Source organism: Peromyscus californicus, unplaced genomic scaffold (assembly GCF_007827085.1).
Source record: "Peromyscus californicus insignis strain IS unplaced genomic scaffold, ASM782708v3 Scaffold_6__1_contigs__length_162567912, whole genome shotgun sequence".
Lineage (NCBI taxonomy): Eukaryota > Metazoa > Chordata > Mammalia > Rodentia > Cricetidae > Peromyscus > Peromyscus californicus.
This window is the reverse complement of record NW_026294584.1, coordinates 98235128-98256863: the sequence shown is the minus strand read 5'-3', so window position 1 is coordinate 98256863 and position 21736 is coordinate 98235128. Positions and strand designations below refer to the sequence as shown.

The following is a 21736-nucleotide window of genomic DNA, read 5'->3' as shown; positions in this document are numbered from 1 at the left end:
GCAGGGTCGTACACCCCCCACCCTACCCCACCCCCGCCTCCAGTCGCCCACTTAGGCAGCCAGAACCCCGGGTGCGCGGGACAGGCCTCCCTCCCTCCCTCCCTCCCTCCCCACATCCCAGTCAGTGCTCTGGGGGAACTGACTTCTTCTTTCCAGAAAGGAGTTCCGGTGAAATTCTCGGCAATGGGAGTCTTCTCAGGTTTGCGGTTTAGAAAGAGCACTCTGGCTCCTGTGAGGAAGGGGGTTCTTTGTGAGGGGCTGAATTGGAGAGGGCAGACTGCTGCAGAGGCCAGATGAGCGATGAACTAAACCAGGGGCAGGAGTGGGGATGAGATGTGGCGGGGGTGGAAATTTGTTTTGGATTTCCCCAAATTCCAGGGGACACAGCCCCCCTAGGTACGGGCCGAGGATGAAACCTGTAATCCCAGGGCTGTTTTGTGTCAGCCGAGGTTAAGTAGTGAGTTCCAGGCCAGTTTGGACTATAGAGATCCTGTCTCAAATGGGATGGGAGTGGGTGGCACACACCTTTAATCTCAGCATTGGAGAGACAGAGGCAGGCGGATCTCTGAGTTCAAGGTCATCCTGGTCTATATAGATCAAGTTTGAAGCCAGCCAAGGCTACCCGGTGAGACCCTGGCTCAAAACAAAACACTTCAGAATAGGTAGGATTAGAAGCACACACCATGAGGGGTAAGTAATCACCAGCAAAACAACAGGTATACCGTTAGAGTAAAACCTGATGTTCCATTAAACCCCGTTTTCCCAGCAGTAACTGCAGCCTGAAGTCCGGCGTATCCTGCAGGCCTCTGTCACTGCACTGGTGCCTCTGCAGTCAGCACCTCCCGTGTGGGTTGGGCCCGGATTTGTTCTTTAAAGTGAACAACTAAAAGTAGGCTCATTTATAGGCCAGGCACGGTGGTGCACCTTTAATCCTAACACTTGGGAGGCAGAGACAGGTAGATCTGTTAGTTCAAGGCCTGCATGGTCTACATAGCAAGTTCCAGGACAGTCAGACTATATAGAGAGACCCTGTCTCAAAACAAAATTAAAATGGTCATTCATTCCAATGTTGAGTGACTCCTGTGTTCTAGCCCTCATCTCCGGATTACTTGATATAAATTTTTCTGCTTGATTCCTGAAAATTTATGGTTAGAAATAGTTAACTTCCAAGTCTCTTCATTTATGCCAAGAAATACAATTAAAACTGTCTAAAATGTTTTCTAGCTGTATAGTGGCCCCTCTTTGCTATTCAAACCACATGTTCAGACGAGCAGGAACTGGCTAACTACATGGTGATTGGTTTACGGCTGGTCAAATGATCTGAACCAGACCACTGAGATAAGGTCCCCGCATTTGGCTGGAACTAGAGAGATTACGGGTTTCCAATCTATTGCTAAGTTTATAAAAAGCCTGGCACTACTAGCAACCAGCTTTGTGCCCAACAGGCAGAGAGCTGCTTTGGCAATGGCGCGGACACAGCAGAAAGTGGTTCTGGGGAGGTAGGCATATGAGCCTGAGCTGTTGGAAGCCAGCCCTGCTGGAAGTGAGTCCTGGATTCAGTGCAGACGTTTGCCACTTGAAGCTAAGTGCCCTAAGGTTAAGGTCACAGACTTACCTGTCATTTACATGGCACTCTGTCAGTCCTGTTCCACAGAACAGTCACCCACATAACTGTGACTGAGAACTGCTGGCGCTCCACTGTGCACCCCTTACCTTCAGTTTCCAAGAGCTGTCCAAACTGAGAGAAAAAAAGTCCAGTCTCAAATCCTTCAGACTCCCCATCACCCACAGGAAATAACCTTTCCTGTGACTTCACCCTCACCTCCCCACCCAGCTGGAATCTACTGCAGGACAGACCAGCGTCATCCTGCACAGGTTCTGCAGGCACTTGGTCACAGTTTGCCTTGAGACTCACCTTCAACCAAGCCACATTAGTACTGCTTGCAACTCCAGCTTTCAAATTTTTATATTTTATGTGTCTGCATGTTTTGACACATGTATGTCTGTACATATGCATACAGTGTCCAAGGCCAGAACATTGTGTCAGATCCCTCGGAACTAGAGTTACACATGGGTGCGGACCCCCACATGGGCGCTGGGAATGGAGCCACCTCTCAAGCCCCTTCGTTTTTTTAAATTGCCTTTGGGCCCAGGAAATGGCCGATCCTTTCTACTCTGAACTTGAGGGTTTTTCACCTTTGTTTACTTTGGGTCATAATCACTCTGTGTTTTGTTTATTGTCGAGACAGGGTCTCCTATAGCCCAAACCGGCCTCTAATTCATTATGTGCTGAAGATGACCTTGGATTTCTGACCCTCTTGTTCTGGGGTTACAAACCTGTGCCACCTCACCACGGAGACCCCTCAGGTCTCTTGGGATGCATCTGTTTTCAACCTCACTGAGATGATTTTTAGTAACAGTCATTGTATAGAGCCTCCTAGCACCCCAAGCATCAGTTCTTAAAAATTCAATCCTACAGCTCACTATGGCGGCGGCACATGCCTTTAATCCCAGCACTCAGGCAGAGGCAGGCAAATCTCAGCTTGAGGCCAGCTTGGTCTGCAGAGCGAGTTCCAGAACAGCCAGAGCTACACAGAGAACCCTTTCTTGGGGGGCAGGAAGGAGGATTCAATCCAAGCAGCTGTGCACCAGCTTTCCGACCTTGTCTGAACATTTGTGGAAAAGACTGAAAATTCCCTGATTTGCATCTTCTGCCTCCCCAGACAGCCCCAAGTAGTAAACTTTCCCTCTGAGTAAAGCCCTGCAAAGTCCTCCCAGCCCCTTCAAAGCCAAAATAGAGTGGTATGACCTGGGATCTGCATACCAAGGGACATCCAGGTTGCTTTTGGCCAGATAGCCTTGACACTGGACAATGTTAAAGGATGTTGTAGTTTCCGGCTATGATGCTTCAAAGCTTAACTCTGGCTTTCCTGACTCTTGTCTGGGTTACTTCTACTCTTCTAAAGTTTCAAATAGCTTCAAAAGACTCAGCTGAACAATTACTGAATTCTTGGACCTTCCACTGGTAGACACTGTTGGACTAGCTAGATCACAGCCTGTAAGCCATTCTAATAATCCCATATATAGTCTTTCTACCAATTCTGTTCCCCTAAAGTAGTGGTTCTCAACCTTCTTAGTGCTGTGACCCTTTAATACAGTTCTCCTCATGTTGTGGTGACCCACAACTATGGTTTATTTTTGTTGCTACTCCGTAACGATAACAATTATTTTTGTTGCTACTTCATCTCATTTTGCTACTGTTTTATTAAACATAATGTAAACATTTGTTTTCCAATGGTCTCCACACCCCTTCCCCAAAGAGGTTGTGACCCACAGGCTGAAAACCCCTGTTCTAAAGAACCCTCCTGACTAATACACTGAGCATGTTGGTAATTTTACAATGACAAGTGGCTGATTGGGCTGGGGAGGGTTTTAAGGATATAGGAGTACTTGACTTCAAGGTAAGAAAATTAGTGAATCTAGCCTCCATCCCCTTTCCCAGGAATGTACATAAGATCTGGAGTCCCATGAGCATCCCAGGATGGAGACTGTTCATTTCTGTCCGGGGTGGATCTGCACTAGACATAGGGATTTGTTCTTTGGAACAAGGCTCTGGTATTATATTTGGTTTCATTTAGGAACTTCTCCTTCCTAAGCTTTAAGAAAGTAGATACTAAATGGTATGCAAAGACAACCCTCCAAATTTAAACTGTAATCAAAATCCACAGAACCTGCAAAGATCTCATTTCCACATTTAAATAAAAGCATGCTAACACACTTCAAAGCCATTTTTGCTTTCAATATAGTTTATTCTGATGAAGTTACAAAAGTAGATACAAAATACTTTTTTAAAAAGTACAGTTAACGACTTAGAAAAATAGAATAAAGCCCTAAAGGTTTAAAAATACAACAAATTTTTTTTCCCATGAGGAATATTTTAAGTTATTTTAGATGGTAACCAAGACTACCTTATGCAAATGATTTTTGCTGCAGCCCAACACAGAACGCCCTTCTATAAGCAGCCTGTAGCACACTGGTCATCCATTTGGCTTTACTTGTTTGATATACTTCTGACGAAAAACTTGTGAATTTCCATGCAGCTGCCTCAGTAAAATTACTGCTGCCGTGTGTGCTCCAAAGCCCCTCAGAGCCCAGCATCAAAACTGAATATAAAAACAGGAAGACCAAAAGACTCCTTTCCTTCTTTGCCAGAACTCATGACCTCAGGAGGAAAGAACACGACTGCTGAAGGTGCTCGGCAGCTCATGTCCAGGCTGGCACTGTTCAGGCCAGGGCTCCACACTGACGGGATGGCTCCCACAGATAGCAGAGGAGCCCTGGCACCATGAGTGCAAACACACCTGTAAGGCCCCACTCTTCGGGCCTGATTTGTTTATGCTTCTGAGGGAATGACGTCATGTCTGAGAAGCTCTACTACTGTATGATCTTAGGGCTTAGAGAGAAGCCAAGAGAACAGGAAACTTCAGCAAACTTCAGCACCAGGACTGGGCCTGGGCCTTTGCTGCAAGTCGTGAACACAGACCTGCAGTTCTCCAGTGAGCAGTCGTGTGAACTAGAGTTCTGCAGGCCAGGGTAGAAGAACCTTAGCTAACTGGCTGCTGGTGAGTCACGAGTCAGTCAGCAGAACAACAGTGGAGTGGCGGTCAACACAAAACTATTACAAGGAAGTGTGATTTTTTTTTTTTTTTTACATCTGTGTATCATTGTCCAAGTTTTTTAAAGTCCTGGAAATTAAAGCACCACAGGGCTAAGGCGGAATTCAGCAGGCAACTGGAAGCCACTGCAACTGAGTCTACGGAGCAGTCAGCACAACTGACTCCTACTGGGGTGGGGGACAGGGAGTAGGCAGATAAATGCAGGACAGACTATTTCTTCAGATGCTATGAAAGCGTCTCTAGTCATGGCAGAAAGACGCCACCCTCCTCCCACGTTCTGCCTCAGAGGTGAGCAAACAGCACAATGTGTACACACTGCTGGTTAAGGCAGGTTGGTCTGGGAGTCTGGCACTGTTTTTGTTTAAAAAGACAGAAGAAAAAATGGAGTGGGGGGACACACACAAGGAGACACTCCAGTCTCAACTACCCAGGTGGTTGTGTGTGTTGTCCCACTGCAGCTGCCTCCGTATCTTAGCATCTACCCATCTGGAGCTGCCTCCGTATCTTAGCATCTACCCATCTGGAGCTGCCTCCGTATCTTAGCATCTACCCATCTGGAGCTGCCTCCGTATCTTAGCATCTACCCATCTGGAGCTGCCTCCGTATCTTAGCATCTACCCATCTGGAGCTCAGTAACGGAGAGGGCACCTCTGTCTCTGAAATGCATGCAGAGGAAAGAAAAACCTTTGATTTGAGGGTGCCAGATATCCTAAAGATGATTGAGCCTTGGTTGAGAAAGAGAATTTCACTTCAGCAAATCAAAGTAAATGGAGTCTGTGGTTGAGGGGTGATGCTTTCTCGGGGGCATCTAGAAGTCTGCATTCTTTCTGCAGGTAACTGACACTTGCAGAACAGCTGACATCTGGACCTTTGCATACACCTGGGTTAGGAGGTGTTTCCAAGCTGTCCTTTTTTCTCTAAACCGTTATCCCACCTTGAATTCCTCTAATAGTGATGTGTGGTTTCAGCGAAAATAAGACAAAACTTCTAAGCATACTTAAGAACACACTAAAATGAGTCATTAAAACTGGAGTTTCTAAGGAATTCTTTCTTGTATAGTTTAGTGGAGTCAAAAATAACAAAACCCTCATCACCTCTAACCTTTATAAAGCCATGCAGGAGGCCAGTGAGCACTTAGTCCCAGCCCTGACACACACAATGCTGATACACTACAGCACTGCCCTTTGGACAAGTGTCCAGGATACTTACGATGCCATGTACACCTGAGGAGGCAACCAGAACTGACTAGATCTGAGGACCTAATGAAGAGCAGGCACCTTCCTCAATAAAGGAGTCTTTTATCCTGATAGGATGAGGAAATTTTCAAGTTTTGATACAAAGACAAAGGAGAGAACCTCTAGAGCTCAATGCAGCCTTTGTATAGTAACAGAATGAAGCAAGGCTGTTAATTCACTTCCCTGCTGGATCTCCAGTTCTCCCTCAAACAGACAGCAGGGAGACCTGCAGTCACACACACCCTCAAGCTACTTTTTCCCTTATTGCCATAAAGTCTGCATTTCTACACATAAATGTAAGTTTCAAGTTGCAATAAAAACATGGAATCGTTTAGGAAATAATCAAGTATTCTAAATACTTTTTTCTACTGTCCTCTCCAGAACTGCAAGGCCTCACGAATCATCAATGAAAATAGTGGCTTTGAGGCCCAAGTCTGTCACAGTTTTTTAGAAGTTTCTTGATCTCTGCCAAAATCTAAGTGAAGAGTTTCAAGAGGAGAACCTGCATGCCGCCATCAGAGGACACAGAGACTACATCCATTATACACCCCCATCTAGACAGACAAGGACACAACCCCAAAAATTAAAAAGTCACATAAAAATAACTTTGGTTAATCTCATGCCACATATGCCTGTGATTTAAGCTTTGTGGGTTTTGCAAAACAAACTTTTTTCAACCAGTTTACCATGTAGCCCAGGCTAGCCTCCAATGTGCTATCCTCCTGCCTCTTCCTCCACAGTATCAGGTAACAGGCATGCACCATCATGCCTGGCTAAAAATATATATGTACTCTTATCTATAAACACCAGCACACAGACACGAACCTAAAAGGCTATCTAAGGTAAAACATAAGCTCTAAATGGCTGAGATTTAGAAATGGAACACCATTTCAATTTGTAAAATGAAGCAAAACTGATCTGTGTTAAGAAATTTGTTCTAGAAACTAAGTTACTGCTGAAACCCCTTAATGTCCATTATGTTGTCACATGGAAAAATTCAATTTCTTTTTTTTTTTTCAAGACAGGATTTCTCTGTGTAGTTCTGGAGCGTGTCCTGGAACTCACTCTGTAGCCCAGGCTGGCCTCGAACTCACAGAGATCCACCTGCCTCTGCCTCCCCAGTGCTGGGATTAAAGGCGTGCACCACCACTGCCCGGCTTCAATCACTTTCTTGAACAAAAGATCAGCAACAAACTACAGGTTAACCTAAGGTTACAACAGAGGACACTAAAGGAAGGGTGGCCACACAGCACCTCCAATCTGGCTGTGCCACACAGGTCTTGTTCTGAAGCTATCTGGCCAACCTACCTTTGGGACAGTTTTCTCTGCAGCCAACACTGGGTCTTTTGACCCTGCTTTCTTAGAGTCAGTATCACTAGTCCACACCAGACAGCAAGGAGAGAGTGCTAGCAGTCGACAGAGCGAGAGGGTAACTGTGCTCCAGAAGAAACATTTATCTGTCTTTAGATCCAAGCTTCTCAATTAATTCCTGAAGTGGTGCCAACTCACGCCTATCAATCAGATTGAACTCCTGGAAAGAGAAGGAAAGTAAAATGTAACAATAAACCAACACTGAAACTCTTACACGTCAACAATGTCTGGTGACCCTCAAGATCACCACGTGTGACTGGTCTCCAGAAAGACCAAGACACAACTCATGACTTTAACAGTGTTGAGACATCGGGCTCCCTTCCTAACCAGATTCTGGGGGGTGAAAGGAACTGTAGCTACAAGTGTTAAACACTAAAATGAAATACACAAGTGTATATACAATGACCTAAAAATTACAAACTGAACCTCTGCCAACAGCCACCTCTTGAGAAGTCTACTTTTACACACACACACACACACACATGCATGCACACACAAGGTACAAAAAAATCTCAGAAGGAGAAAAAAAAATTAAGTGTGGTATAGCCTTTGCAATACACACAGAACCATAATACACAATAATAAAAGCTACCAGGTTTCTCTACTTCCTGTAAAGTGCTGTTTTATATACAGAATTGCCTAGCTTTTTAAGAAGCTTTTACTTTTCTTTGTGTGTGTGTCTGCCGTATGTGGGGTGTCTGAAGAGACCAGAAGTGGGTATCAGAGCCCTGGAGCTCCCCATGCAGGCGCAGGAAGTGTCTTCACTGCGGAACCACCTGTCGCTCTCGCTCTTTTCTGGTTTCTCTGAAACAAGGTCTGGCTGGGATTCCAGAGACGTGCATCACGCTCTGATAATTCTTTACTATCTTTTTCAAATAATATGAATTATTTTGACCTTTCCAAGTTCTGAGTTAGTGCTCACAGGCAACAGGCCACAGACCTGGAAGAGCAAGGGAAGCCTGAGGCAGCTGGACCCAAGAAGGATGCTGCCTTTCTTCCTTTCTGTTTTAAAGCTTGACTGACTGACTTTGGTCTGTCTGTGAGCCTTTGTGAGTTTATGTGCTCCACGTGTGAGTGTGCATGTGCCTGTGGAAGCTAGAGGAGGCTGGGTCCCTTACAGGGAGTGGTGAGCCTCCTGACAGGGATTCAAGAACTGAACCCAGGTCCTCTGCAATAATTGTACATGGTCTTAACTGCTGAGCCATCTCTCCAGCCCAGAGACACAGTCCTTCTTTCTATACTGCGTCATGAATCGATGAAACAACAGAAGAAAACGAAGTTTGTACTCAGACGGTCTGCATCTACAAATAAGACAGTGTCTTACTGTTATCAAGGTCCAAGTCCAAGACCCCGAGATCAATCTGGCTCACCCACCTGGACAAAGAAAATAAAGTGCTTAAAGGAGGTGTTGAGGTGGGCCTCCTCTTGCAGCTGCATCACGGAGTCAAAGTGCTGGTGGTAAATATGGGCGTAAACCCTGAAGAGACGCTTCAGGATAGTCTTTGCCACAGACATGAAGTTTTTGGGAAACGGGACACCTGTAATTGAATGCACACCTATCAATCATCAAATGAGACAGCAGCGAGTTTTGATATTACACATAAGCTTAAGCTCTCCCAAGTCGACTTCAAAGGACTGTAAGCAAAGCAAACCCCAACCTGAGTATTCTTCCCGCTCCACACTGACTGCCTACAACAGAAGACACAGGTAGAGACTGCTGATCACAGTTCAAATTCACGTTAGTTGTTTAATACCAGAGTTTCTCCCTAAGAGGAAATGCAGTAAGAATAAGCACTTCGATTATAAACATCAATTCTGTCATTTGTAACAGGAAAAAAAAGTGAGGAATGGAAATTTTCCTAAACAAAATAAATGACAGCCCTCAAGTTGCAGAGAGCATCTCATCTTCTACATTACTCTGGAATGTAAAAGTAGTAGTCTTCATTTTCCTAGAGCCCAAAAGGGGGAGATCCTTCCTGAAACAGAAGGCGGGGACCTCATTCCTTCTCAGAGAAAAGAAATACCTCTTGAGAGAAAAACTGGGAGGTGTGGGGACCTCTTGAAGCAGTCATCATGGGACACCTGGCTACAATCCTGACAAGTTTGGCTGATGACACCAAAGTCCTTTAGCAAAGGGACCGGAGTGCCAGAGAGTCGGCACTGGCTACACAAAGCACCACTGAGAAGCACCGAGAAGGCGTTTTCCTGCTGGGCATGTGATGCTTGTCTCTAATTCAAGGCAGACAGGTGGATCTGTGGGAGGCCATGGACTCCAGTGAGTCTCAGGCTTGACAAGAAATCAGTTTCAAAAAGCAGTTCCTCAGAACCACCAAAAACAAAACACCTTTCAACCTCTCAGAAAACGGAGGCTTCTAACAGCATTCCTCCTGTGCATCTTACTTTTTTTCTTTAGCCAGCCCTTAAAAGCTTGATATTTAAGGGTTGGGAATTTAGCTCAGTGGTAGAGCGATTGCCTAGCAAGCGCAAGGCCCTGGGTCCGATCCTCAGCTCCAAAAATAGATAGATAGATAGATAGATAGATAGATAGATAGATAGATAGATAGACAGACAGATAGATATTTAATAAGTTGTGCTTATTTTAGTTGTATTCCCAACCCCTAGTCTTTGCTAAACTGAGTTTTCAAACATTACACTGGAGCTTATGTGCTGTTTCCCTGGACAGAATCTTAATATGAAATTCCAAAATGGCAGGTTTTAAAAATCAAATCTTTTCTCTTAAAATTCCTATCTTGCTAATGGTTTAGATATGCTGCTAAAAAACAAAAAAAAAAAAAAAAAAAAAAAACAGTTCTCACCAATAAGGTGAAACTAGCAAAACTTGTAACACTGATAATAGCCTAATGGGGAGGAAGAGGCAGGGGGAAGAGTCTAGAATTACTACAGTAGAAAGAGAAGCTGAGAAAAAAGGATTCTGGGGGCATGGTGATAAGATTTTATAGCCTCAGCAAGTGGGAGGTAGAGATAGAAGGACTCAGTGTTCAAGGCCATTCTCAGCTACACAGTGAATTCAAGGTCAAACTGAGCTAAATGAGATCTTGCCTCATAAAAATAAAATCAAATGAAACTTAACGGAGTAAACATGTAAGTTGTTTTAATCTAAGTACTTTCTAAATTAATAGAACATATTCAAGTGGAACCAATATATAATTAAGTATCTGTGAGAAAGGAAATACAAGGTTTAGTAGAAGATTGTTAACAAAGAACCAAATCTAACAACTTTTTTTTTCTTTGAGACAAAGTCTCACTCTGTAGCACAGGCTAATCTTGAATTCCCAGCAATCCTCCTGTCTCAGCCTCTGGAGTGTTGGGATTGCAGGTATGCTCTACCATTTTCCCCAACACCAGCCTAAGTATAGAAACTTGATCTAGGGCCAGCAGGCTGGCTGCCTGGATAAAGATACCTGCCAGGCCTGATGACATGAGGGCAATCTCCAGGACTCACACGGTAGAAGGTAAGAACTGACCTCCCCAAGTTGTCCTCTGACTTTCACACCTTTACAGTGCCACACAAGTTCACACCCAGGCCCAGACACACTGGGCCATACAGAATACGCAAAAAAATAAATGTCGGTTGTTTTTTTAATTGATCTAAATGTTTCTCCCAGAAGCGCCTCTGCTTAGACTATGAAGAAGAGCACAAGCCGGGCAGTGGTGGCACACACCTTTAATCCCAGCACTCGGGAGGAAGAAGCAGGCAGATCTCTGTGAGTTTGAGGCCAGCCTGATCTACAGAGTGAGTTCCAGGTTAGCCAGGACTGTTCACTGAGAAACCTTGTCTCAAAACAAAAAACAAAAACAAACAAACAAAAAGCACAAGAATCTGGCAGCCGGCAGTGGTGGTGCACGCCTTTAGTCCCAGCTCTCAGGAGGCAGAAGGCACATGGACCGCTGTGAGTTCAATGCCAGCCTGGCGTACAGAGTGAGACCCAGGACAGCCAGGGCTACACAGAGAAACCCTGTCTCAAAAAAACAAAAAACAACAACAACAAAAAAAATGTGGTAAGCAGCTGCTCAGATCCTCAGAACAACAAGCAGGCTAACGTCATTCTTCAGTACAATACCAAAACCAAAACAGTAGCAAGCCAGAAACGTTCTCCTAGCAGAACATTTGAAAAAGAAATGGAGAAGTTGGGGTATAACTTAATGGTAAAGCATGTGTTTAACCATGTGAGGGGCCCTGGGTCTGACCTCCAGCACCAAAAAAAAGTAACTTATAGTCATCAAAAATAGACAATGGGAAAATATCTGCTAAAAACAGGCTGGTGAGACGGCTTAGCAGGTAAAGGCGCTTGCTGCACAAGTCTGGAGACCCAAATTCCACCCCCAGACACCATGTAAATAAAGGCAGAAGGAAAGAACCAATTCCACAAATTGTCTCTCTCTGGCCTTCACTCATGTATTGTGGCACACAAACACATGCACAATTTTTAAAGTAAATTTTTAAAAATCTACACCTTTTTTTTGGGGGGGAGACAAAGTCTCACTATATAGCCCTGGCTGACCTGGAACTCACAGATATCTGCCTATGACAATCTTTGGAGTGCTAGGATTAAAAGTGTATACCATGCCCAGCTAACATTTATTTTTACTTTGAGAAAATGCTTCTGTGTTTTTATGAAGAACAAATAGAACAGACGTGAAGAACACAGGAAGGTGTGTACAGTTTCAGATCACCCTGTAAGGTTCCACAAGGTTTACAAGGTCCTAAAACATGGCAATTTGCTCTATACATGATTTAACTGAGGAAGGAAAGACACTAATATCAAACTGGAACAAACTGGCTAACTTCTTTTTAGAAAAAAAACAAAAAACAAAAAAACTTAAGAAGCATTCAGAATAAAAACCCTGACAGCCCAAAGATTAAAAAAAAAAAAAAAAAAAAAAAAAAAACAGCCGTCGGGCAGTGGTGGCTCATGCCTTTAATCCCAGCACTCAGGAGGCAGAGCCAGGTGGATCTCTGTGAGTTCCAGGCCAGCCTGGTCTACAGAGCGAGATCCAGGACAGGCACCAAAACTACACAGAGAAAACCCGTCTCAAAAAACAAAAACAAATACAAACAAACAAAAAAAACTAAATAAAAAAAAATAAGCAATGTCACTATCTAAAAATAAAGCCTTTCTCACCGTAACAAACACAATTCGGAATTGAGAGCAGAGTTCAGGAACAGAACATGTGCCTAGCACGCATGTGAGGCCCAGGCTTCAATCCTAGCACCACAAAAAGCAACAACAAAACCACCCACATTTTAAAGAAAATGAGCAAAGTAAGAGAAGTATATATAGCAAAACACGATAAATAAGACCAAAGGTGCCCTAGGGGAAAAAAACATACAGTTTACATGACAAAGACCAATTATCTGTAACAAAGGACATAACAGGACAAAAAATGTAAATAAACCAAAAGCATTTAATCTCATTCATATTGGTGTGTGCGTGAGCACAAGTGTACTCATGCATGTGCTATAAGGCACATGTGGGGGTCAGAGGACAACTTCCTTTCACCATGTGGGTCTTGGGGATCAAGCTCAGGCCACCAGGCTTGGTAGTAAGTGCCTATACTTAAAAAAAAATATTTTTAAATGGACATTAAAATAAAAGTTTAGAGCCGGGCAGCAGTGGTGGTGCACACCTTTAACCCCAGCACTCGGGAAGCAGAGCCAGGCAGATCTCTGTGAATTCAAGGCCAGCCTGGTCTACAGAACGAGTTTCAGGACAGCCAAGACTATATGGTAAAACCCTGTTTCAAACCAAACAAAAAAAAAAAACATGTACAGGTGGAAGGACCAAATCCAAGAAGTTGTCTAACATACACATATACACGTATATGCCATGGCACTCAAACCACACACACAAAATAATTATTTTAAAATATATCCAATTTAATCAAATTGGAAGAGATTAAAAAATAAGTATTAACTGGTATGAAGAAACATAATTGGGCATGCTGGGGAAATATACATGAGTACAAATTTTTGGAGAGTGTGGCTTTCTCTGTTAAACTGATTTAAAGTCAGAGCATTTAAAGATTACAGCCATCATTGAAAAGAAAAGCAGTTCTACAGTGATAACTTACCGATCTTTGAAGGGAAAAGGGTTTCGTCATCAAGCTGATCCTGAACCCAAGTCATCAAATAGTCAATGTATTTTGGGGCAGAACACTTGATTGGCTTTTTAATATTAGTGCCATCTGCCCAATGGTATTCATACCTGCAGAGAACGACAATGTGTTACTGACAGTTGTTAAATCTTAACACGTACAACCTGTAATCAAAGCAGGTTCACATTCTGTCCACAGAAATTCTACGAGGCTTTAAGAAGTTACAGGAAATTCTCAGCCTCTTTAAGATAGATACTTCTGGATGTGCAGCTACTTTCATTAATTCAATACAGGTACCAGGAAAAATGAGCAAACAATAAAAGACTACCTAAAAAATTTTGTAAGAAATTAAACTCTAATCAAATAAAAAAAAACAAAAAAAACAAACAAACAAAAAACCCACCAGACTTTCTGGATGAATCTAAGTGACATCTCTTTTAAAATGACATTGATTTGTGTGGGCATGCAGACACTGTACATGTGAAAACAATTTGCAGAGTCAGTCTTGGCAGCAAGTGCCTTTACCCTCTCAGCCATCTCGCTGACCCCTAACTCAAACTTCTATACATTTCCTCCTACAACAGAACAATACGATTATAGTTTATAAACAGTAAACAGAGTATTTATATACCAAAGTAGTTAATGATAAGAGTTATTGCTGAGTAGTCAAGAACTCACAAACTGAATTATCTCTATACAAAGAAACAGGTTAAGACCAGTATTATTTAATGTTTATCAATTATAAAAGAAAGAAACTCAAAAGCGTCTGTACCAGGCTAGATGCATACCTGGGACCTGCAGACATGACTGGGCAGCTTGCCTCAGTGCAGAATTCAGTTATGGTTCCATACAACATGTTGATCTGATTGAAGAAATCCACAGCTGCAAAGACAAGGCCGTCACTCTAAGTATCTAAGTAAACTAAGACAAACCAAACAGACCTCTCAGCCGAAGGAAAATGGACACTATCTTCTTTTTTGAAGTGGGTTCTATGTTGCCCAGACTAGTCTGGAACTCCTGGGCTCATGCAATCCTCCTGCCTCAGTTTCCCCAGCAACTGGGGATTACAGGAGTACACTACCATGTCCAACTAACTTAAGCAAAACACTGGAGCTGATTTTAACTTAATGGTAACTAGTAAGTCACTGGAATACACTATTTGATTAGATCCAAGGAGTTGAAAGAGTCCTAGCTTATCAATCTCAACTACATCCTATCATGTAAAACTCAGTGGGAAGTTACAGGCTGGATCATACATTTCAAACATCTCCTTCAGCATCAGCATGTGACCACCCAAAAAGGATCGGGAATCAAGTCCCTAGTCTGAGTCTATGCGAACACAAGAGTTTAAAAGATGAATAACACGCCGGGCGGTGGTGGCGCACGCCTTTAATCCCAGCACTCGGGAGGCAGAGCCAGGCGGATCTCTGTGAGTTCGAGGCCAGCCTGGTCTCCAAAGCGAGTTCCAGGAAAGGCGCAAAGCTACACAGAGAAACCCTGTCTCGAAAAACCAAAAAAAAAAAAAAAAAAAAGATGAATAACACAAGACTGAAGATGGGACCCACATGCCAACAGTAAGTGCTAGAAGTTCAGAGAAAAAGCAACATCGGGAAGGACAGAGGCAGTCGGGGAGGACATTCCAAAGGAGCTTCCACTAGATCTGGAGGACGAGGAGGAAGGAGTGAGGGTAAACTTGACTGGGTGTGAAGAGAATCATTAAGACTTGGGAAGTTTTTCAAAATGCCATGTTCCTGTCTAAGGGAGTACTTGGGGAAAAATATGAACTAGGGCTTTCCAAGTTTCTTCAAAAATGGATTAAGAAAAAAAATTCTGTTTCATCAAAAACATTTCATAAAAATTCTCTAACTTATAAACTTTCCTCTTAGTTAGTTATATTTTATATTAGTATCAGTATTTTCAAGACAAGGTTTCTCTGTGTAGCCCTGGCTGTCCTGAAACTCAGAGGTCCAAAGATCCCCCTGCTTCTGCCTCCTAAGGACCAGGATTAAAGGTGGGTGCCACTATGTCGGGCATCTTAGTTGTATTTTAAAGAAAGCAACGTTAGGCCTAACCTCAATATTCTCACTAAAGAAGAGTACAGAGGATGACACTTCACAGGTATGTGTAAGCCTAGCAAGAGCTCAACTGCGGCTTTCACTCTCATCCTGAGGAGGGTGCAGTGGGGTTCTGCAGGGTCTCCACCATGGTGTGAGAGTGGATGAGAAGCAGACATGAGGACCTAGCTGACTGTTAAGCCAAACAGTAAGAAAGACTCCCAAAGACTTACAATGCCATATTTCTCACTGAAACTTGTTCTAGAAAATTAAAATTTTTTTTAAATAAAAGTATTTGCTAACACAGGATAGGGTTATTTTTAAATAAATTTAAAATATTTTAATTTTTCTCAGTTTAAATTTCCCAAACAGTAACATTAGATACACGGTACATAATTAAAAGTTTGACATGCTCAGTAATGTTTTTTTTTTAAGACCTATCTTTTCCCTCACATGTAAAAGCAAAGAGCCTTTATTTCAAGCTCCGGAGCTTGGTCTCTCTGTCTGTCCGGCACAACGGTGAGAGCAGAGAGCCCCTTTAAGACCTATTTTTTACTAGAGGGAGAAGGAGTTCAGGTGCTGGTGGAGGCCATACAGAGATGTTGGATCCTCCAGGATTGGAGTTACAGAGAGGCCTGATGTGGAGCTGGGAACTGAACTCTGGTCCTCTCCAAGAGCAGTATTAGCTCTTAAACATTGAGCAGTCTCTCCAGACCTCTAGTCACTGTTCAGAGAATAAAGGGACTCTGGGAACAAAAGTGTTTTTTTTTTAAACTGTATTTTACATTTTATTAATTTATTGTGTGCACACACTCGAGTATGTGTGTATGTCCATATACATAAAGCTCAGAGGACAATCTCCAAGAGTCAATCATCTTCCAACATGTGGGTTCTAGAGACTGAACTTGGCAACAAATATCTTTACCCGCTGAACCATCTCGATGGCCAGAGACCAAAAGGTTTCAATAGATGATTTAGAGCAGTTAAGCTTCAAAGAAAAATCTAAAACTGCAGGAGGCCAACACATGCCTTCAGAATTTGAGGTTTAATTTAAAAATACTTTAAATTATGTGCATTTGTATCTGTGTATGGGTATATACATTATACATGACAGTCCAAGTGCCTGCAGAGGCCAGAAGAGATTGCTGGATCCTCGGGAGCTATAACTGGAGTATTAAAAAAAAAAAAAAAAAAAAAGGCAGATATGATCTGCCCTATGTGAGTGCTGGGAAATAAATTGGGTTCTCTGCAGAATAGCATGCACTCTTAACCACGAACACATTTTTCCAGCCCAAACTTGATAATTTGAATAAAATTAAAAGCAGGGGTTTCCCTAAATAAGTAGTACTTTACATTGTTCAAACAACATATAAGCTTCTCACTTTGCATGTACATTTTTAGTTGATCTTACTCATTTCTTCACAATAGTCTCCCCAAAAAGCAGCTTAAAGCACTCAGCACTTCAAATCTCTCCACTCAACCAACACAATCAAGTATTTTGACAAATAAAGTCTAAATGTATTTGTATTCATGTTTTTTTTTTAATTTATGTTTTAAATTTTTTTTAGCTGAGGATCAAACCCAGGGCCTCAAGCGCTCTACCACTGAGCTAAATCCCCAACCCATGTTTTTTATAGATAGTTGTTATATTACAATAGTTATACCTATAAGAGAAAATTCATTCAATAAGATTTTAGCAAACTCTATCAATCATCAAGTTTAACTAACGTTCTTAAAAACTCACTGTTGACAGCAATCCATTCATTGAGGTCCTCTCCCTCTGGCAACATGACAGCTTGCCTCAGATTGCCACTTCCCAGAGTGGCTTCTGCATGTTTTAAGAGTTCGTACTGATGGGAGCCTTCAGGAATATTCTTCTTTGGTTTGAATGTTTTCGAAGAGCGGCTGCTGCTGTTGGGTTAAAAGTAAAAAAAGGTATGAATTTAGGAAAGAAAGACTGGCATTTTTGACATATAAATGGCTCTATTAGGGGGCTAGGAAGATGGCTAAGCAGTTAAGAACATGTATTGCAAGCCGGGCAGCAGTGGCGCACACTTTTAATCCCAGCACTCGGGAGGCAGAGGCAGGAGGATCTCTGTGAGTTCGAGGCCAGCCTGGTCTACAGAATGAGTTCCAGGACAGGTACCAAAAACTACACAGAGAAACCCTGCCTTGAAAAACAAAAACAAAAACAAAAAAAGAATGCAACACATCATTGCATCATTAAACAAATGTTCCACAGCATAAATAAATGTAACACATCTTCAACTAGTATTCCACAACGGGATCTGATGCCCTCTTCTGTCATCCACAGATGCAATGCACATGATACCCATGCATACATGCAGACAAAACACTCACAAACAAAAAGTAAAAATAAATATTAAGCCAGGCATAGTGATATACACCTTTAATCCGAGCACTCTAGAGGGAGAGGCAGGAAGATCTCTTTGAGTTTGAAGCCAGCCTGGTCTACATAGTGAGTTCCAGGACAGCAAGAGCTACATAGTTGGACCCTGTCTCAAAGAAACAAAAACTAACTAAATCTTTAAAAAATACAGTTATGCTTCAAATGACGGCATCAAGACAGTTAAATAATCCAGAGGATGGAAGAAACCATTTTTAAGTCATAGATGTGATAAGACACTAATACCCAAAAAACATGAAGAATTCTTACAACTTGAACAAAACCACTGCACCATATATACACATATGGAAATGTTACAGTGAAACCCATTAATTTGTACAGTTAACAGGTGCTAACAAAATAAAAACAATCTGATTCTAAAGTAGGAAAAGGATCCCAAAAGACTTTATTTATCCACAAGTAGCCTGAAAATACACAACGATGCTTAATGTTTTTGGTCACTGGAAGAATGTAAATCAAGAGATTCCACTTCACACCGAGTATAACAAAAAGACAACTGCCAGACAGATGGGAATTGGAGAATTTTAAAACTCCTATGTGGTGATGTTGTGTACCCTAATAAAGCTTGCCCGAGGACAGAGCCAGCCACTAGATTAGACACAGAGGTCAGGCAGTGGTGGCACACACCTTTAATCCTATCACTCGGGAAACAGAGATCGAGTTCAAAGCCACACTGGACTACATGAGATTGATCCAGTATAGAGCCAGGCAGTGGTGGCACACACCTTTAACCCGAGCACTTGAGATCTATGCCTTTGCTTGGGAAGCACACGCCCCTTTAATCCCAGGAATTAATATGGCAGGGCAGAGAAAGGTATAAAGGCATAAAGAAACAGGAACTCACTCCCTTTAGGCTGAGGATTTTGTAGAGTAAGAACTAGTGGCTGGCTGTTCTGCTTCTCTGATCTTTCAGCTTTCACCCTGATATCTGGCTCTGTGTTTTTTTACTAAGAGACCATCTAAGATTCGAACAACACTCATACAATGAGGTAGGGATGCAAAATGCAGTGCAAAGCTTTAAAACGCTTGGCAGTGCCTCAGTAGACTAACATGTAACAATTCACTCTGAATACCCAGGAGATACCATCACACACACATCCAAAAGCCCATAACCAGATGTTCACAGCAGTGTTCTTCAGAATAGCCAAAGACTGCAAAAAACTAAGGTATCAATCATCTTAAGTTATAAATAAAGACTCACATTTACCTCACCTAGTTGAAGAGCTATAGACACCTAGTTGAAGAGCTATAGACAGTCAGAAGGAAGAGGCAGTTTTTTTTTTCAGGGACAAGCTCAAATAGACTGTCCATGATCAAATGGTCACCTCTACACCCAAGTACATACAGGCAACACTAACTGGATTCAGTAGGTATACGTGTGTGTATATGTGCACATGGATATGTGTATGTACACACACATAAATATACATACATATAAAACTATAGAAGAGAACATGAATTTGAAAAGGAGATGAGAGGACACTGGAGGTGCTAGTGGAAAAAGGAGTGAATATGATGGGGGGGAAAAAAACCCGCATCTATTAAGTTCTCAAAAAATAAGAACCTTTAAAAAGGAAAAAAAAAAAGGATTCACATTTGGGGCCGAGATGAAAACGCCCACCTTAATCCCAGCACCGAGGAGGCAGAGGCAGGTGGACCCCTCAATTCCAGGCCAGCCTGGACGACATGATGAGTTTCGGGCCAGCCTGGGCTACATCATGAGCCCCTCTCTCAAAAGAGGCCCACATTTAAAGCAGGCCTGTCCTGGTGGCCTAGGCTGTAATCCTAGTTACTTGGAAGGCTGAGGCAGGAGGAGGCCAGGTTCGAGGCCTGCCCGGGATAGAGGGGAAAAAAATCACCTAATAAGGTGCCCGAGCCCAGCTTCTCCAGGAAACCTGTATAAAACCACTGAGAAGCTGCACTTTTCTTTCTCAGCCTCGTCTAGACACAGAGGCACATTTTCCTGCGCGAACCTTTACCGACGCGGCAGGCAGGCCGGGTTCAGCCATATGTCCGGCTCCGCCCTCCGCTCGGCACCCTCCGCCAGGCCCTCACCAGGGGCCCCGCCGACCGACACCCGCCCCGCCCCGGCCCGGCCCGGCCCGGCCCACTCACAAGAGGAAGCTCATCCTCGCTAGCCCGAGGGGCCGCGGCCCCTGCCCCAGTCAGACTCGGCGCCGCGGCGGGCACCGGGAAGCGGAGGGCGGTCCGCGGCTAAGCAGGGCCGCCGAAGCTTCACGGCCCGGCCTTGCAGTCGGGGTCCAGCCGCCGCGAACCAGCACACACCGCAGAGTCCCGCCGAGCTGCCTCCCTCACTACGGAGAGCCGAAATGCGGAACCAACAAGATCTCGCGAGACCAGGCTTCCTCCCGCCCCACCGAGCCTCGCCCCGCCTCTTACTGAGCTCAGCCAATCAGTATTCCGTGGACCCGGGAAGGCAATAGGGCCCGCGGCACTACTGTCAACTATGCCCAGGGACCTCTGCCAGCGCCACTTAGTGACTGTTTTGCCATCTAGGACTTGATTCCTTCTTCTGAAGGAATACTCTTCCAGCCACATCATCTGTTGATGGACACTTGGGTGGTTTCTACACGCATGCTGTAATGCTGCTGTGAATGTTCATGTGCATGTTTTGTGTGGGTGAAGAGTATGTGGACACCAGGTGACTCCATGGTAGAATGATGAAAAGGAGGAGAAGGAAGATTGTGGAGATAAATGGCAAAGACCCAGTACTTTTCCGCTCTAATTGCTGGTGGTTTTAAACCATTCAAACGTCACTTGTCACATTAACGACATCAATTTTATTTTGTCAACTGGTTTTCTTTTTTCTTTTTTTCTTTTTTTTTTTTTTTTTGTTCCTTTGTTGAAGCAGGATATGATATATCCCAAGCTGGTTTAAAGGTCAGTAAGTAGCCAAGGATGACCTTGAATTTCTGATCCTCCTGCCTCTGCCTTCTAGTGCAGGAATTACAGGCTTGAGCTGCCGTCCTAGTCTCCTTTTACTAACTTTTTAAAACATTTTTTTCAGTTTGTATGTAGGGCTGGAGAGATGGCTCAGGGGTTAAGAGCACTGGCTACTCCTCCAGAGGTCCTGAGTTCAATTCCCAGCAACCACATGGTGGCTCAAAACCATCTACAATGAGATCCAGTTCCCTCTTCTAGCGTGCAGGCAGAACACTGTATACATAATAAATAAATAAATCTTAAAAACAAAAACAAAAAAAACTTTAAAAAAAACAAATTTGTATGTATTAGTGGAGGGGGGGCACTTGTAAGAATCACATGTAGGAGTTGCACCATATTTGGGGAAGGGGGTGTGTCCAACCCAGGTTATCAGGCTTGCTCAGTAAGCTTTTTCAGTTTATTTTTGTTTTATTAACTTCTGTAGTTTTATTTGTATATATATGATTTAAAGTGTGTACCTTGATATGGTTTTGTGGTTCTTTCTTTCTTTTTCTGGTTTTTGAGACAGGGTTTCACTATGTAATCCTGCTATCCTGGAACTTACTATGTAGACCAGGCTGGCCTAAACTCACAGAGATTTGCCTGCCTCTGCCTCTCTGCATTTTATTTATTTCTTTTATAATTATAATTTCTTTCCTTCCTTCCTTCTTTCTTTCTTTCTTTTCTTTCTTTGTTTTTTTCCAGTAGCCCTGGCTGTCCTGGAACTCGAATTGTAGATCAAACTCAGAGAGCCAATTGCCTCTGCCTCCCGAGTGCTTAGATTAAAGGCCTGCACCACCACTGCCCTGCTGTAATTATATTCTTTAAATAACACATTATTAATGCTTGAGTCTGTGTCCTTGTGTTTATAACCATATCAAGAGTGTCCAGGCATGGTGGTGCAGGCCTTTA

General features: G+C 43.2%; 1 protein-coding gene across 2 annotated transcripts; it reads right to left on the bottom strand.

Annotated features, from left to right (window-relative positions):
- Window positions 1–3785: 3785 nt before the first annotated feature.
- Window positions 3786–20221, bottom strand: Mob1a (MOB kinase activator 1A). Of its 2 annotated transcripts, none has more exons than XM_052719258.1 (6): window positions 19997–20221; window positions 17198–17361; window positions 14188–14281; window positions 13376–13509; window positions 8657–8820; window positions 3786–7442 (listed from the first exon to the last, which is right to left on the bottom strand). In XM_052719258.1, exons 1-6 carry the CDS (start codon window positions 20008–20010, stop codon window positions 7365–7367), a joined length of 648 nt encoding a protein of 215 aa, XP_052575218.1. In that variant the 5' UTR covers window positions 20011–20221; the 3' UTR covers window positions 3786–7364. The 2 variants fall into 2 exon arrangements, with proteins under 2 accessions (XP_052575218.1, XP_052575217.1); XM_052719257.1 differs by having other exon boundaries at window positions 17198–17364; window positions 19997–20220.
- Between the last annotated feature and the right edge of the window lie 1515 nt (window positions 20222–21736).

Excerpts from the sequence above, each read along its gene's own strand:
- Mob1a (XM_052719257.1), bottom strand. Across the intron at positions 13,510-14,187 it reads GTCATGTCTGCAGGTCCCAG|GTATGAATACCATTGGGCAG; the intron begins GTATGCATCTAG and ends CGTTCTCTGCAG. Across the intron at positions 7,443-8,656 it reads ACTTTATTTTCTTTGTCCAG|GAGTTCAATCTGATTGATAG; the intron begins GTGGGTGAGCCA and ends TTCTCTTTCCAG.